General features: G+C 45.9%; 1 protein-coding gene across 2 annotated transcripts in view; it reads left to right on the top strand.

Moving 5' to 3' along the window:
• Positions 1 to 4,298, top strand: part of LOC306928536 (dual specificity protein kinase CLK4-like) — a 37,717-nt gene extending 33,419 nt beyond the window's left edge. For both annotated transcript variants that reach the window (XM_079508747.1, XM_079508748.1), the window contains exon 15: positions 3,826 to 4,298. In XM_079508747.1, the coding sequence (XP_079364873.1) occupies positions 3,826 to 3,975 (150 nt within the window). In that variant the 3' untranslated portion in view covers positions 3,976 to 4,298. The remainder of the gene's footprint in view (positions 1 to 3,825) is intronic.
• Positions 4,299 to 15,000: the final 10,702 nt, after the last annotated feature.

The following is a 15,000-nucleotide window of genomic DNA, read 5'->3' on the forward strand; positions in this document are numbered from 1 at the left end:
CCAGGGTATCTGGGCTAAGCTCAAGAACTTGTTTCCAGCCAGGCCCTGCTCATAGAACATTTCATCGTAGTGGTTCAATGCCTTGTTCAAGGGCACTTCAGCGGTGGTAATTTTAACGTGTCGGACCGCTGATTCGAACTGGCGACCTTCCGGTATCAAGACCGCTCCGCAATCCGTTCGGCCACCGCTGTAAAACTGTGATGTGACAATATAGATGATTCTGATTCTACCACCGTCAGTAGCAGTAGCCTGGGGCGACCATGAGGGGGCAGCAAAAGCCATCATTAGTGTCAGGAATTACACTTGGAAGGAAGACCCCTTTTCCACAACCGGTTCAGTTATTTGTGGTTCTTAGTCCATGAGCCAGAGCTCCAAAATAGGAACGTTACTTATGAATTGAGTGGGCAAAAAAAAAGACAATGATGTATTGTATTACAAATGTAAATGTTTTGAGGGCGCTAGCCCCTCCTATATACAGCTTTAGTCCCCATGAAACATCCGCAACACAAACATTAAATGCCATTGATAATGATGGGGAAAATGTAGGTCTTGTCCTCACACGTCTCATATTTGCCTTCGTCAATGAAAGAAGAAATTTGGTCAAATGTCCGCCAAATATGACGTAAATTTGTGTCAACAGGCATTCTGATTGGCCAGTATGAGATGATGCATGGATGATGTACGATGATGAGAGCGCCCCTCACTTCACACGGGTGTGATTTTTTTTTTATTTGCAAATGGGTAAAAATGTAATTAATAGTTATCAACATGAAACTTTCCCAGTTGATTAGCCTACCGTACTTACCCGAAGACATTACACATTTTCTGAAATTGTACATTTAAATTAGGAAATTAGGCAATATGTAGGAAAATATGCAAAAAAAAAAAATAGAAAATATGAAAAAGCTACTACTGTGGAAGGGCTATCATATATTAATTTACTTATATTGATCCTATAAACAATTTAATATAGGTATGGTTTTGCCCCCTCAATTCATAATTAATGTTCCAACTTTGGAGCTCTGGCTCCAAAAAGAACCGGTTCCCATTGGGAACCAACCGGTTGAAAAGGGGTCCAAGTGTCATCCAACCACAACTCTTACCTTTGTTTGATTGATTTTGTTGGTAAGTTTATTTCATGTCCCGTGTGGGTGTTTTTATTAACCCATTTTGGTTTGGTGTTTTATACATTATGTTATAATTTAGCTATTGAAAAATAGCAGATCTACAAGCTCATAGCGCGCCACCGAGTGGCGCGCTACGAGCTTAAAATGTGCCTCAAATCTTTCAGAAAATTGTCCTGATTTAGAAAACCTTTCTTTTTAAATTTCAACGTCAGGCCTGAATGGGTTAAAACGAAATCCCTGGGAGGGAGGAGGAGGATCTATTGCACAAATTGGTGGTGGTATCCCACATTCCTGAGTCAATATTTTGAGGTCATCGGTCAATAGTTTGGTATTGTAGTGTATTGTATTTACTTTATGTCTTGGTTTGTTTCATTTGTTGTCCTAATTGTTTGTATGATTCTTATATACAGCATTGACAATGAAAGGAGAATTTACGTCATGTGTCTGAACAAATCGGGAAAAAAGCAATAAACTTTTGTGATGGGAGATTAATCGGCAAACACATCGGCCGATTTTAGTTGTTTTTAGATTAATCGGCATCGGTTCGATTAATCAATCGGACCGATTAATTAATCGGTCCGATTAATCGGTCTGTCTTTACAGATGAACAAGCCCATGTAACAACTTGAACAGATCTACAAGCTCACAATATTAAATATAAAGGTATTTAAGTTAAATCTGACTTGCCTAAGCCTGCAGTGCAGACACCCTGTTACATGTATTTTTCAGAATATCGAATATCGAATATCGCCCAAAATGTCTCATCAGCACATCCCTAAAATATATATATAGCCCATCAGGAATGCGATAAAAAACATGAATTGAAGGTTCTCTCCTCTCCTCTCCTCTCCTCTCCTCTCCTCTCCTCTCCTCTCCTCTCCTCTCCTCTCCTCTCCTCTCCTCTCCTCTCCTCTCCTCCTCCTCCCCTCCCCTCCCCACCTCACCTCTCCTCTCCTCTCCATCTCTCCTCTCCTCTCCTCTCCTCTCCTCTCCATCTCTCCTTACCTCTCCTCTCCACCTCTCCCCTCCCCACCTCCCCTCTCCTCTCCATCTCTCCTCCCCTCCCCTCCCCACCTCCCCTCTCCTCTCCATCTCTCCTCCCCTCACCTCACCTCTCCTCTCCATCTCTCCTCACCTCTCCTCTCCTCCCCTCCCCACCTCCCCTCACCTCTCCTCTCCATCTCTCCTCACCTCTCCTCCCCTCCCCTCTCCTCTCCATCTCTCCTCACCTCTCCTCACCTCTCCTCTCCATCTCTCCTCCCCTCCTCTCCATCTCTCCTCACCTCACCTCTCCTCACCTCCCCTCTCCTCTCCATCTCTCCTCCCCTCTCCTCCCCTCACCTCTCCATCTCTCCTCACCTCTCCTCTCCTCTCCATCTCTCCTCACCTCTCCTCTCCATCTCTCCTCTCCTCTCCATCTCTCTCACCTCTCCTCTCCATCTCTCCTCTCCTCTCCTCTCCTCTCCATCTCTCCTCACCTCTCCTCTCCATCTCACCTCACCTCTCCTCTCCTCTCCATCTCTCCTCACCTCACCTCTCCTCTCCATCTCTCCTCTCCTCTCCTCTCCTCTCCTCTCCTCTCCTCTCCTCTCCTCTCCTCTCCTCTCCTCTCCTCTCCTCTCCTCTCCTCTCCTCTCCTCTCCTCTCCTCTCCTCTCCTCTCCATCTCTCCCCTCTCCTCACCTCTCCTCTCCATCTCTCCTCACCTCTCCTCCCCTCTCCTCTCCATCTCTCCTCTCCTCTCCATCTCTCCTCACCTCTCCTCCCCTCTCCTCTCCACCTCTCCCCTCCCCACCTCCCCTCTCCTCTCCTCTCCATCTCTCCTCTCCATCTCTCCTCTCCCCTCCCCTCTCCTCTCCACCTCTCCCCTCTCCTCCGCTCTCCTCCCCTCTCCACCCCTCCCCTCCCCACCTCCCCTCTCCTCTCCATCTCTCCCCTCCCCTCCCCACCTCCCCTCTCCTCTCCATCTCTCCTCCCCTCTCCTCTCCATCTCTCCTCACCTCTCCTCTCCATCTCTCCTCTCCTCTCCTCTCCATCTCTCCTCTCCTCTCCTCTCCTCTCCTCTCCTCTCCTCTCCTCTCCTCACCTCCCCTCTCCTCTTCATCTCTCCTCCCCTCTCCTCTCCTCTCCATCTCTCCTCTCCTCCCCTCTCCTCTCCACCTCTCCCCTCTCCTCTCCATCTCTCCTCTCCTCTCCATCTCTCCTCTCCCCTCCCCTCTCCATCTCTCCTCACCTCTCCTCCGCTCTCCTCCCCTCTCCTCTCCACCTCTCCCCTCCATCTCTCCTCTCCTCTCCATCTCTCCTCACCTCTCCTCCCCTCTCCTCTCCACCTCTCCCCTCCCCTCCTCCGCTCTCCTCCCCTCTCCACCCCTCCCCTCCCCACCTCCCCTCTCCTCTCCATCTCTCCTCCCCTCTCCTCTCCATCTCTCCCCTCCCCTCTCCCCTCCCCACCTCCCCTCTCCTCTCCATCTCTCCTCCCCTCTCCTCTCCATCTCTCTCCTCCCCTCTCCTCTCCACCTCTCCCCCTCCCCACCTCCCCTCTCCTCTCCATCTCTCCCCTCCCCTCCCCTCCCCACCTCCCCTCTCCTCTCCATCTCTCCTCCCCTCTCCTCTCCATCTCTCCCCTCCCCTCTCCCTCTCCTCTCCATCTCTCCCCTCCCCTCCCCTCTCCCCTCCCCACCTCCCCTCTCCTCTCCCAGCATTACATGCAGAGTAAGAGCATGGAACATGAGCAGCTGTTTGACCTGATCAGGAGCATGATGGAGTACGATGTAAACAGGAGGATCACCATGGAGGAGGCCCTGTGGCACCCCTTCTTCACCCCGCTGAGGAAGGACACCCGGAAATAACACGCACGCGCACACGTCACACACACACGCACGCACACACACACACACACACACACACACACCCCTTCTTCACCCCTCTGAGGAAGGACACCCGGAAATAACACACACACACACATACACCCCTTCACCCTGTTGAGGAAGGGCACCCGGAAATAACACACACACACACACACCCCTTCTTCACCCTGTTGAGGAAGGACACCCGGAAATAACACAAAATAAGACTAAACACAAAAGGTTACAACGGAGATGAGAGGTTTCTGTGTGTGTGTGTGTGTGTGTGTGTGTGTGTGTGTGTGTGTGTGTGTGTGTGTGTGTGTGTGTGTGTGTGCGTGCCTGCGCTCCACACTCCATAGGAGTGTTGTATAGACTGTATCAGTCCTGATCAATCAGAGGCAGTGCAGCTGACCTCTGACCTTTACCTCAGGATGAATATGCATCATAATAGTTGTGAATATGCATAATCATATAGTCATGAATATGCATAATTATACTAGTCATGAATATGCATAATTATACTAGTCATGAATATGCATACTTATACAAGTCGTGAATATGCATAATCACAATAGTTGTGAATATGCATAATCATAATAGGCATGAATATGCATAATTATAATAGTCATGCATATGCATAATCATTATAGTCATGAATATGCATAATCAGTATAGTTGTGAATATGCATAATCATACTAGTCGTGCATATGCATAATTATACTACTCATGAATATGCATAATCATAATAGTCCTGAATATGCATAATCATAATAGTCATTAATATGCATAATAATTATAGTCATGAATATGCATAATCATAATAGCCGTGGATATGCATAATCATAATAGTCGTGAATATGCATAATTATACTACTCATGAATATGCATAATCATAATAGTCGTGAATATGCATAATCATAATAGTCATGAATATGCATAATTATACAAGTCATGAATATGCATAATTATACAAGTCATGAATATGCATAATCATAATAGTCGTGACTATGCATAATCATAATAGTCGTGAATATGCATACTTATACAAGTCATAAATATGCATAATTATACAAGTCATGAATATGCATAATTCAGGGACGTGTTTGTCCAAAGTGCCTTAAAGTACCTTGGATGCAATTTTTCTTTTTTTGTATTGTATTTTTTTGATCAAATTTGTATTTTCATTTGTATTTATTTTCATGTGCTTTTCACCCCCCTTTTTCTGCCCCTATTTGGTCATCGTGCCAATTCATTCCTCCTCACGCACATTTCTGTGTGTTGTTGCTCACTGTCGTATCCTACTGGCTCCCACTCACTGCCAGCGAGGAGCCCCCACCGGGAGGACATACTGTCGTATCCTACTGGCTCCCACTCACTGCCAGTGAGGAGCCCCCACTGGGAGGACATACTGTCGTATCCTACTGGCTCCCACTCACTGCCAGTGAGGAGCCCCCACCGGGAGGACACAGTCGTATCCCACTCACTGCCAGTGAGGAGCCCCCACCGGGAGGACATACTGTCGTATCCTGCTGGCTCCCACTCACTGCCAGTGAGGAGCCCCCACCGGGAGGACATACTGTCGTATCCTACTGGCTCCCACTCACTGCCAGTGAGGAGCCCCCACCGGGAGGACATACTGTCGTATCCCACTCACTGCCAGTGAGGAGCCCCCACCGGGAGGACATACTGTCGTATCCTGCTGGCTCCCACCCACTGCCAGTGAGGAGCCCCCACCGGGAGGACATACTGTCGTATCCTACTGGCTCCCACTCACTGCCAGTGAGGAGCCCCCACCGGGAGGACATACTGTCGTATCCCACTCACTGCCAGTGAGGAGCCCCCACCGGGAGGACATACTGTCGTATCCTGCTGGCTCCCACCCACTGCCAGTGAGGAGCCCCCACCGGGAGGACATACTGTCGTATCCTGCTGGCTCCCACCCACTGCCAGTGAGGAGCCCCCACCGGGAGGACATACTCTCGTATCCTGCTGGCTCCCACTCACTGCCAGTGAGGAGCCCCCATCGGGAGGATGTACTGTTGTATCCTACTGGCTCGCTTGCCAGTGAGGATCCCCCACCGGGATGATGTAGTCGTATCCTATACTGACTCACCTGCCAGTGAGGAGCCCCCACCGGGATGATGTACTGTCGTATCCTATACTGACTCACCTGCCAGTGAGGAGCCCCCACCGGGAGGACATACTGTCGTATCCTGCTGGCTCCCACTCACTGCCAGTGAGGAGCCCCCATCGGGAGGATGTACTGTTGTATCCTACTGGCTCGCATGCCAGTGAGGAGCCCCCACCGGGATGATGTACTGTCGTATCCTATACTGACTCACCTGCCAGTGAGGAGCCCCCACCGGGATGATGTAGTCGTATCCTATACTGACTCACCTGCCAGTGAGGAGCCCCCACCGGGAGGATGGTAGAGTCCTATACTCCCCAACACTCCCTGCTGACAGGTGCAGCCCCCCGCCCCCACCTACTCCCCGAACACGGGCCAGTTGTGGGGGGTTTTTTGCTGTCAAAATCAACACTGCACCCTTTATTTATTTTTAAATTATTATTTGTTTTTTTGTGTTGGGCCTGTAGCATGAAACCTCTTGCGTTGAGGTCTTCCCTTTAAAATGCACTGAAGATTTCCTTGGAATAAATTCCTAGCTTGGAGAGGTGGTTAAACCGGAGGTTTGCGCCGCCGGTATTAACCTGTAGCTTAATTGCTCAGGGACTTTTAGACACTTTCCCGCCCTGTTGTTTTCATGTGTAGCATTTTATTTTTGCTTGACTTAATTTATGTAATGTTTTTTTTATCGACGTGGGCGTCTTACTAATTGAGCACGTTGAATATTATGCCAGGTGTCTAACCATTCTGATTCAATGCTGATTATATAATTTGCCCACAAAACCATTTTATTGTCTTTTGGAAATTAGAAAGTGGAACGTAAAACACTGTTTTATTGATTTTTATTTATCAGAATAGGGACTTTTGAGGTTTACAGGCAGGCTCGGTAAGCTGCTTCTGTGCGTGGCATATTTCATATTTCATAGTCTGTTGACATGTTGAGATGTTATTAATCATTTAATTAATGGGACCTAACAAATCCCATATAGATAGATTTATATTAAAGTTCACCCATTTTCTATCACTCACACACGCCATGAAGCCTTGCATTCACAGAGATGTTTTTTTGTGGCATTCCTGAGCCAATAATTGTCCCTACTTCCTTCACAGGTGTTACCGACGATACTAATTAAGGCTCTGTTCCATTTAGTGTGCAGCGGTTCTCAAACTTCTTTTTAATTTCAATAATCCCAAAATGGAACCAAATGGACCCTTAAACGTTCCATTTGTACACTCAGAGTTCCATGCCAGTACGGGGCCAATTTGCAACCCACTCAAATGACCCACTGGGTCTCAAAGTGTTTCCAGTGAGCCAACACACACAATAGCAGCACCCTGACTCTGTTTGACCAGAATGGAACTGAGCCTTCATTAGTATTAACACATGTGAAGGAAGTAGGGAAGGGGCCCCAAGTTCTTTCCAAAATGGCGTGTGTGAATAGAGCCCTTTTGATTCAGTAGGAGAGTCTCAGCCAGGACATCAAATTATTGGCTCCATGTGACTAAAACTACAAACATCTCCATGAATGGGCTGTAAGCACAGCAGCCATTTTGGAAAGAACTTGGGGCCCTAATTCCTTTTGTTTACCGATGATACTAAAGGCTGTGTTCCATTCTGGTCAAACGGAGTCAGTGTGAATGACGCTAATGAAGGCTCTGTTCCATTCTGGTCAAACGGAGTCAGTGTGAATGACGCTAATGAAGGCTCTGTTCCATTCTGGTCAAACAGAGTCAGTGTTAATGACGCTAATGAAGGCTCTGTTCCATTCTGGTCAAACAGAGTCAGTGTTAATGACGCTAATGAAGGCTCTGTTCCATTCTGGTCAAACAGAGTCAGTGTTAATGATGCTAATGAAGGCTCTGTTCCATTCTGGTCAAACAGAGTCAGTGTTAATGATGCTAATGAAGGCTCTGTTCCATTCTGGTCAAACAGAGTCAGTGTTAATGGCGCTAATGAAGGCTCTGTTCCATTCTGGTCAAATGGAGTCAGTGTTAATGACGCTAATGAAGGCTCTGTTCCATTCTGGTCAAACAGAGTCAGTGTTAATGACGCTAATGAAGGCTCTGTTCCATTCTGGTCAAACAGAGTCAGTGTTAATGACACTAATGCAGGCTCTGGTCCATTCTGGTCAAACAGTCGGTGTTAATGACGGCTCTGTTCCATTCTGGTCAAACGGAGTCAGTGTTAATGACGCTAATGAAGGCTCTGTTCCATTCTGGTCAAACAGTCGGTGTTAATGACGGCTCTGTTCCATTCTGGTCAAACGGAGTCAGTGTTAATGGTGCTAATGAAGGCTCTGTTCCATTCTGGTCAAACAGAGTCAGTGTTAATGATAACTAATGAAGGCTCTGTTCCATTCTGGTCAAACAGAGTCAGTGTTAATGATAACTAATGAAGGCTCTGTTCCATTCTGGTCAAACAGAGTCAGTGTTAATGATAACTAATGAAGGCTCTGTTCCATTCTGGTCAAACAGAGTCAGTGTGCTGCTGATGTGCATGTTGGCTCTCACAGGACCCCAGGAAGACTAGAGGCTCAGTCATGTGTCTCTAATGGGGATCCTTCTAATGGGGATCCTTCAATAAACATAAACATAGACGTTGGAAACACCAGTGGGTCTCAAAGTGTCCTTGAGTGGGTTCCAAATTGCCCCGTACGGGTCTGTAACTCTGAGAGTGTACAAATGGAATCCATTTGGTTCCATTTGTACACTCAAGAGTTATGAGGGTCCTTAAAACCTAAAAAGGTTTGAGAACCACTGTACACAAAATGGAACAGAGCCATACTTAGTATCATCGGCAACACCTGTGTTACCTGTATAGGGAAGCGGCCCGGAAGTAGGAAGAGTTATTCTGTGTGCATATTCAAGGCTTCATGGGGTGTGACTGACTGATAGAAAATAAGTCATTTTTTTGGGAGGGTGAACTATACTCCTTTATGGACTTCCTGTCTTCCTGCCCTTATTTCGCGGTTTGCTTTTGTAGCTCCTCCCAGACGTTTGAAAGGATTCCACGACGTGTCGTTAACAATACCTCAGGCTTTGATTTATATTTATTATTTATGCGTTCACTGTTTGGAACGAGACTTAAGTTTGTGTCTCTGCTTCCAACTTCTTGTTCATGATGATGATTTTTTTGACCCGTTTGATAATAAAGAATGAAAAAAATGTGACGTTTGGCAGAATGGCTGTTCTTTCTTCATCCGCTCGTTCGCTGGTGTAGATACAGTTTAGGCATTTAGCAGATGCTCTTAACCCATTCTGAACGGGAACCCCTTTTGCTGTTTTAAGCATTATGTTATGCTTTAGCTATTGAAAAATAGCAGATCTACAAGCTCATGGCGCGGCACTCGGTGCTGCGCTATGTAGGTTTCTAGGTCTGCTATTTTTGAAAAATGAAAATGTGGCGCACATTTGGAATATATATTCTTTCAGAGCAAACGTTTTTAACTCAAATCTTTGCTTCTGGGGGGGATCCCTGGAACAACATATTTTGAGATGGGGGTCGGCGGCCAAATACAGATAATTCTAGGGGTCCTTGACATGAAATAGTTTGAGCGCCACTGACATAGACAGTAAACTGTCAGGATTTAGAAGACATTCGTAGAATCGAGCTCAGGTCTAAATGGGTTTAAAGGTAGGGTGAGGACCTGTTGAAGACCCTTGGCCCGGTGGTTGGTTTGCAGCAGTGCTGTGTGTAGTGTTTTCACACATGAGACTAAGGGCTCCATTTTCGTCACCGCTAAACCCCTTATCCCTAAACTTCTTTGCCTTTTTTTTTACTATTTTGCAAAACATTTTTGAATCGTTAAAATGGCCAGTCTACAAGCTCACAACGTGTCAATGTAGATTGGCTAGTTGAACTATTCAAAAATGTTTTTCAAAATAGTAAAGAAAAGGAGAAGTTTAGGGATAAGAGGTTTGGCGCTGACGAAAATGGTGCCCTACTACTGTAGGTCCAGTTCATTACAGTAAGCTACTGCAGTGGTTCCCAAAGTGGGGTTCCGGGGAGCCCCAGGGGTCCTTGAGGGAGTTCCAGGGGGTCCCCAGCTAAATGTTAGTTAGAAACCAAATGGACCCTTTTGGGTCTGTAACCATTTGGTTCCATTTCTACACTCTCAAGAGTTAAAATACCATTGATTTTACAATATAAATTGGTAGACTAATATGCATGTCAAACTGGGGAGTCCTTGAAGTGAAAATGGTTGAGAATCACTGCTAGAGCCGTGAAAGTCTTCTCTTATGCGGGGTCCCTGGCATACATTTTCTAATGGGGGTCCGCGGGCTAATGAGTAGAGAGGTATCGGAAAAGTATCGGATCAGCCCTTATTTGGTCATATCGGGTCATATCGGCATCCGCGGATATGCCAGTCTAAACACCGATCCGACACGGGGGTAAGGGGTTTACACTAGTGCACATTTGAGTCAGGAGTCTGCTATAAACACACACGAGCTAGATGGCTATAAACAACACTATTCCAGGTTGGTGGACTTCAAAATAAGATATTTTTTCTTTTTGTATTATTATAAATAATTATGATTGTCTCTGATCGGTATTCGGTATCGGATCGGCTAACACAGAAATTGTGGTATCGGATCGGAAACTAAAAAAGTGTACCGGGACCTCCCTACTAAGGAGTGTCAATTTGGGGGTTCTTGGCGTGAAAAAGTTTGGGAACCACTGGACTACTGTGTGTAGTGTTTTCATCAGTGGCGTGCACAGACATTTAGAGGGGCAGGTGCTCAAGTTAAAAAAGGGCACCTTGTGCAGCGCGTGGAACCGGCCGGTTGCCTTAATCCATTTTGGGCGGGAACCCCTTTTGGTGTTAGCATTATGTTATGCTTTAGCTATTGAAAAATAGCAGATCTACAAGCTCATAGCGCGCCACCGAGTGGCGCGCTATGAGCTTGTAGGTCTGCTATTTTTGAAAAATCAAAAAAAAAGAGAGAGAAAAAAATGTTTTTTTTTTTCTTTTCAAAAGGGCACATTGCCAAAAGGGCAGGGAGTGCTCTAGCACCCCCTAGTGTCTATCTGTGCACGCCACTGGTTTTCATACATGAGACTAATCTTTACAACAGCGGTTCCCAAACCTTTTCATGTCAAGGACCCCCAAATTTACACTAATTAGGCCACGGACCCCCATTTGAAGAGATATGCCATTTTTATGGCTCTAGCAGTGATTCTCAACCCGTTTAATTTCAAGGACCCCCCCAGTTTGACATGCATTATTCTACGGACCCCCCATTTAATGGCATTTTGATCTCTGGGACCCCCAATTTATATTGTAAAATCAATGTTAATTTAACTGAGAGTATAGGGTCCGTTAGGGTCCATTTGTTTCCATTTGTACACTCAGGAACCAAAATGGACCCTCCATGGGTCTGTAACTCTAACTATCATTTAGCTGGGGACCCCCTGGTACTCCCTCAAGGACCCCAGGGGGTCCCCGGACCCCACTTTGGGAACCACTGAGTTACAGTACAGTGTGTGTGCTGCTTACATACATGAGACCAATACAGTCCTGTTCATTACAGTAAGATACGAATGTGCTCCCAATGAAGACTGAGTGTGACAGCTCTCATTTAGTGAGAGGTACACGCACACGCACATGCACACGCACACACTGTTTTTTTCTTTTTGCATGCATGTATGCATGCATGTGCACATGCACACACACAGAACGCCGAGCAATGCACTGGAGTTGAAGAGTACGCAATCCAATACTTGTATTGACACGCGGGCATGTGAGAGGGCTACTCAGCTGTGATTGGAGCTCAGTCAATCATTCTCTGGCATTCGCGCGCATGCATGCACACACACATACTGTACACACGCATGTACACACACACACGCGCACACATGCATGGCCCTATCTTGGGCGCGCCTTACCCTTTCCCCCCTTGTTACGACCCAAAATGTCTAGGGGAAAATAACAAACATATGAAGTGACAGGAAACCTCACTCGAAGTTGAAAAGATTGTACTTGTTCTCTCTTCAATCAAAAAGTCTTACAGAGTTACAAGGGTTTGTGTTCACAGAATAGATGGAAGTTAATCGACTTTCAAATAGATAAGCAATCATTTAATAATAGAGGATCAACAGTAGACGATATTATAAATAGGATAAATAGCTGAGTGGCGCAGTGTAACTTACAGTGATGTGATTTCCCTCAAAATGAAATGGAGAGACAAAACCATAAACTTAACCTAGAACAAAGCAGACAAGATGGAAAGCTACAACTGAAACCTAACGTTCCTTCCCGAAGGGAACTAACATACAACGAAAAGGAAAAGTAACTTAACCAACACAACGAAAAGTACAACAGCTAGTGCCTATAGGTTAGCGGTGTCATCATTACACAAGTCACGTGTGAACACGCTGAATGACGTCTTTTATAGGCGACGACTCTGGCCGTGTCTGGCCAATGAGGTGGGATCAACATCTCACAAGGTTTCCACCGGTTCTCGCGAGGCTAGCGAGAAGGGACATTCTTTATCTGGACTTGAGAGAACAGAATCAGTACACACAGCAGCTACCAGCGCTTGCTGACAGTCCTAACACACACTATAGCTCCATAGCTGTAAGGAGCGAATTAATGGCTAGCGTAAATATATATATATGGAATAATAAGTACATATATATATATATATATATTTAACGAATCATAATCAGAAAATAACAACATAAAAAAACAATAATAAACGGCTCGCCGTTACACCCCTAAACTTCTTTGCAATATTTTACAATCTTGAAAAACATTTTAAAATAGTTCAACTATAGCCGATCTGCATCGACACGGCGTGAGCTTGCAGAGCGGCTATATTTTAACTATTTTGAAATGTTTTTCAAAATGGTTAAAACATGGCAAATACGTTTATGGGTAAGGAGTGGCGCAAGATATAACGTATACGGTATAAGATATAAAGTTGTGCTGCATAGGCCGAGAGGCCTAAATATTATTATAAATATTATTATTATTAAACCTACACATGTGCACTTTAGTGAATTGTCATTGAGCCTCGATGGTGGCCCAAGGATGCCCCAGGGGGGCCCCTGCCTGCATGGTACTGAGGGGCCCCAGGGGGGGGCCTGCCTGCATGGTACTGAGGGGCCCCAGGGGCCCAGCCTGCATGGTACTGGCCCCATGATTGTGTTTTCATTGATGGAATACTTTATTATTCAGAAATGTAAACAACACGTGGTACAGTCAGTCAGACCAGTGGTTTTCAACACGTGGGTCGCGACCCCTGGGGGGGTCGCCAAATTATTTTGGGGGGGTCCCCAAATTATTTTCCAAAAAAACAAAAAAAATAAAATAAATTGCAACTGAATGTCTGGAAAATGGAAATGAAGAGTTTACATAGTACACATAGTACATGCATAAACTTTCCTTAATGATATCTGGTTCTGTATTCATTCACGATATATTTTCTCTAGTATTTAGGTTATTTTTGCAGTCCGTTTGTATTGGGGGTGGGGCGGGGGTCGCGAGACATATGGCCAAAGCATTTCCGGGGGTCCCCTGCAGCCAAAAACGTTGAGAACCCCTGAATTAGACCACTGGTTTTCAACCCTTTTTGTATCAAGGCCCATTCTTTATTGGGAATTTGAGCCACGGAACCACCATTTGATTAGATTTAGCCTCTCAGACCCAAAACTTTGAATATTTTGTTGTTGGATAAGATGCTGTATTGATGCTGGTGCCATGGGAGAGATAACAGGCAAGCGTTGATCAAAATAATTATTCTACATTCTCTAATTGTGTAGACTTCTTGTTTACCAGCTTAGTGGCCTTGTGGTTAGACTGTCCGCCCTGAGACTGGGAGGTCGGGTGTTCGATCCCCAACCGGGTCATACCAAAGACTTTAAAAATGGGACCCAGTGCCTCCCTGCTTGGCACTCAGCATCAAGGGTTGTATTGGGGGTAAGTCCCTGCGACATACTAGCGTCATGTCCAGGGGGTGTACTTGTGCATCAAAGCTGCCTCATGCTACAGAAACAGGAGATAGGCTCCTGCCCTATGGGCCTCATGACATCATGGCTTGGCAAGGCTTACTTACTTACTTTTACTTGTTTAATGCAGATGTCTAACAATAATTTAACTCTTGAGAGCGTAAAATGAAACCAAATGGGGTCTATTTGGTTACCAATTAACTCTCCATCATTTAGCTGGGGGACCACCTGGAACCTCCTCAAGGACCACTGGTGGTCCCCGGACCACTGGTTGAAAACTGAGTTAGACAGCTATGAAGCTATCGAGGGCAGTTGTCCCTTTGACTATCTTAAATACCAATCCCGGTGATTTCTGCTTAAACCTGTCCCAAAGTGGGGTCCGGGGACCCCCAGGTGTCCTTGAGGGAGTTCCAGGGGGTCCCCCAGCTAAATGACAGTTTGGAACCAAGTGGACCCTTATGGGTCTGTAACACTCTCAGAGTTAAATTAACATTGATTTTACAATAAAAATTGGGGGTCCCAGAGATAGAAATGCCATTAAATGGGGGGTCCGTAGACTAATATGCATGTCAAACTGGGGGTCCTAGAAATTAAACTGGTTGAGAATCACTGCTATAGAGCCTTAAAATGTTCTCCCTGGCATATATTATCAAATGGGGGTCCGCGGGCTCCTTGACATGAAAAGGTTTGGGAACCACCATTCTACCGAGTCATCCTAAACTAAAGTAAACGTAACCCTGTCTTCTACCCTGAGCCATCCTCAACGGAAACGCGGCCAAATGCATTTCCATTTGGCACTCGGAAAAGTTTGTAGAATCACGGCGGTGTTCAGGCTGCTCTGTGTACAATTTACAATTTACAATTTAGGCATTTAGCAGACGCTCTTAATCCAGAGCGACTTACATTAAGCAATAACAAAAGCATGGCATACATCACATATATAAAAAGTAG

Source organism: Electrona antarctica (assembly GCF_951216825.1).
Source record: "Electrona antarctica genome assembly, chromosome: 8".
NCBI lineage: Eukaryota > Metazoa > Chordata > Actinopteri > Myctophiformes > Myctophidae > Electrona > Electrona antarctica.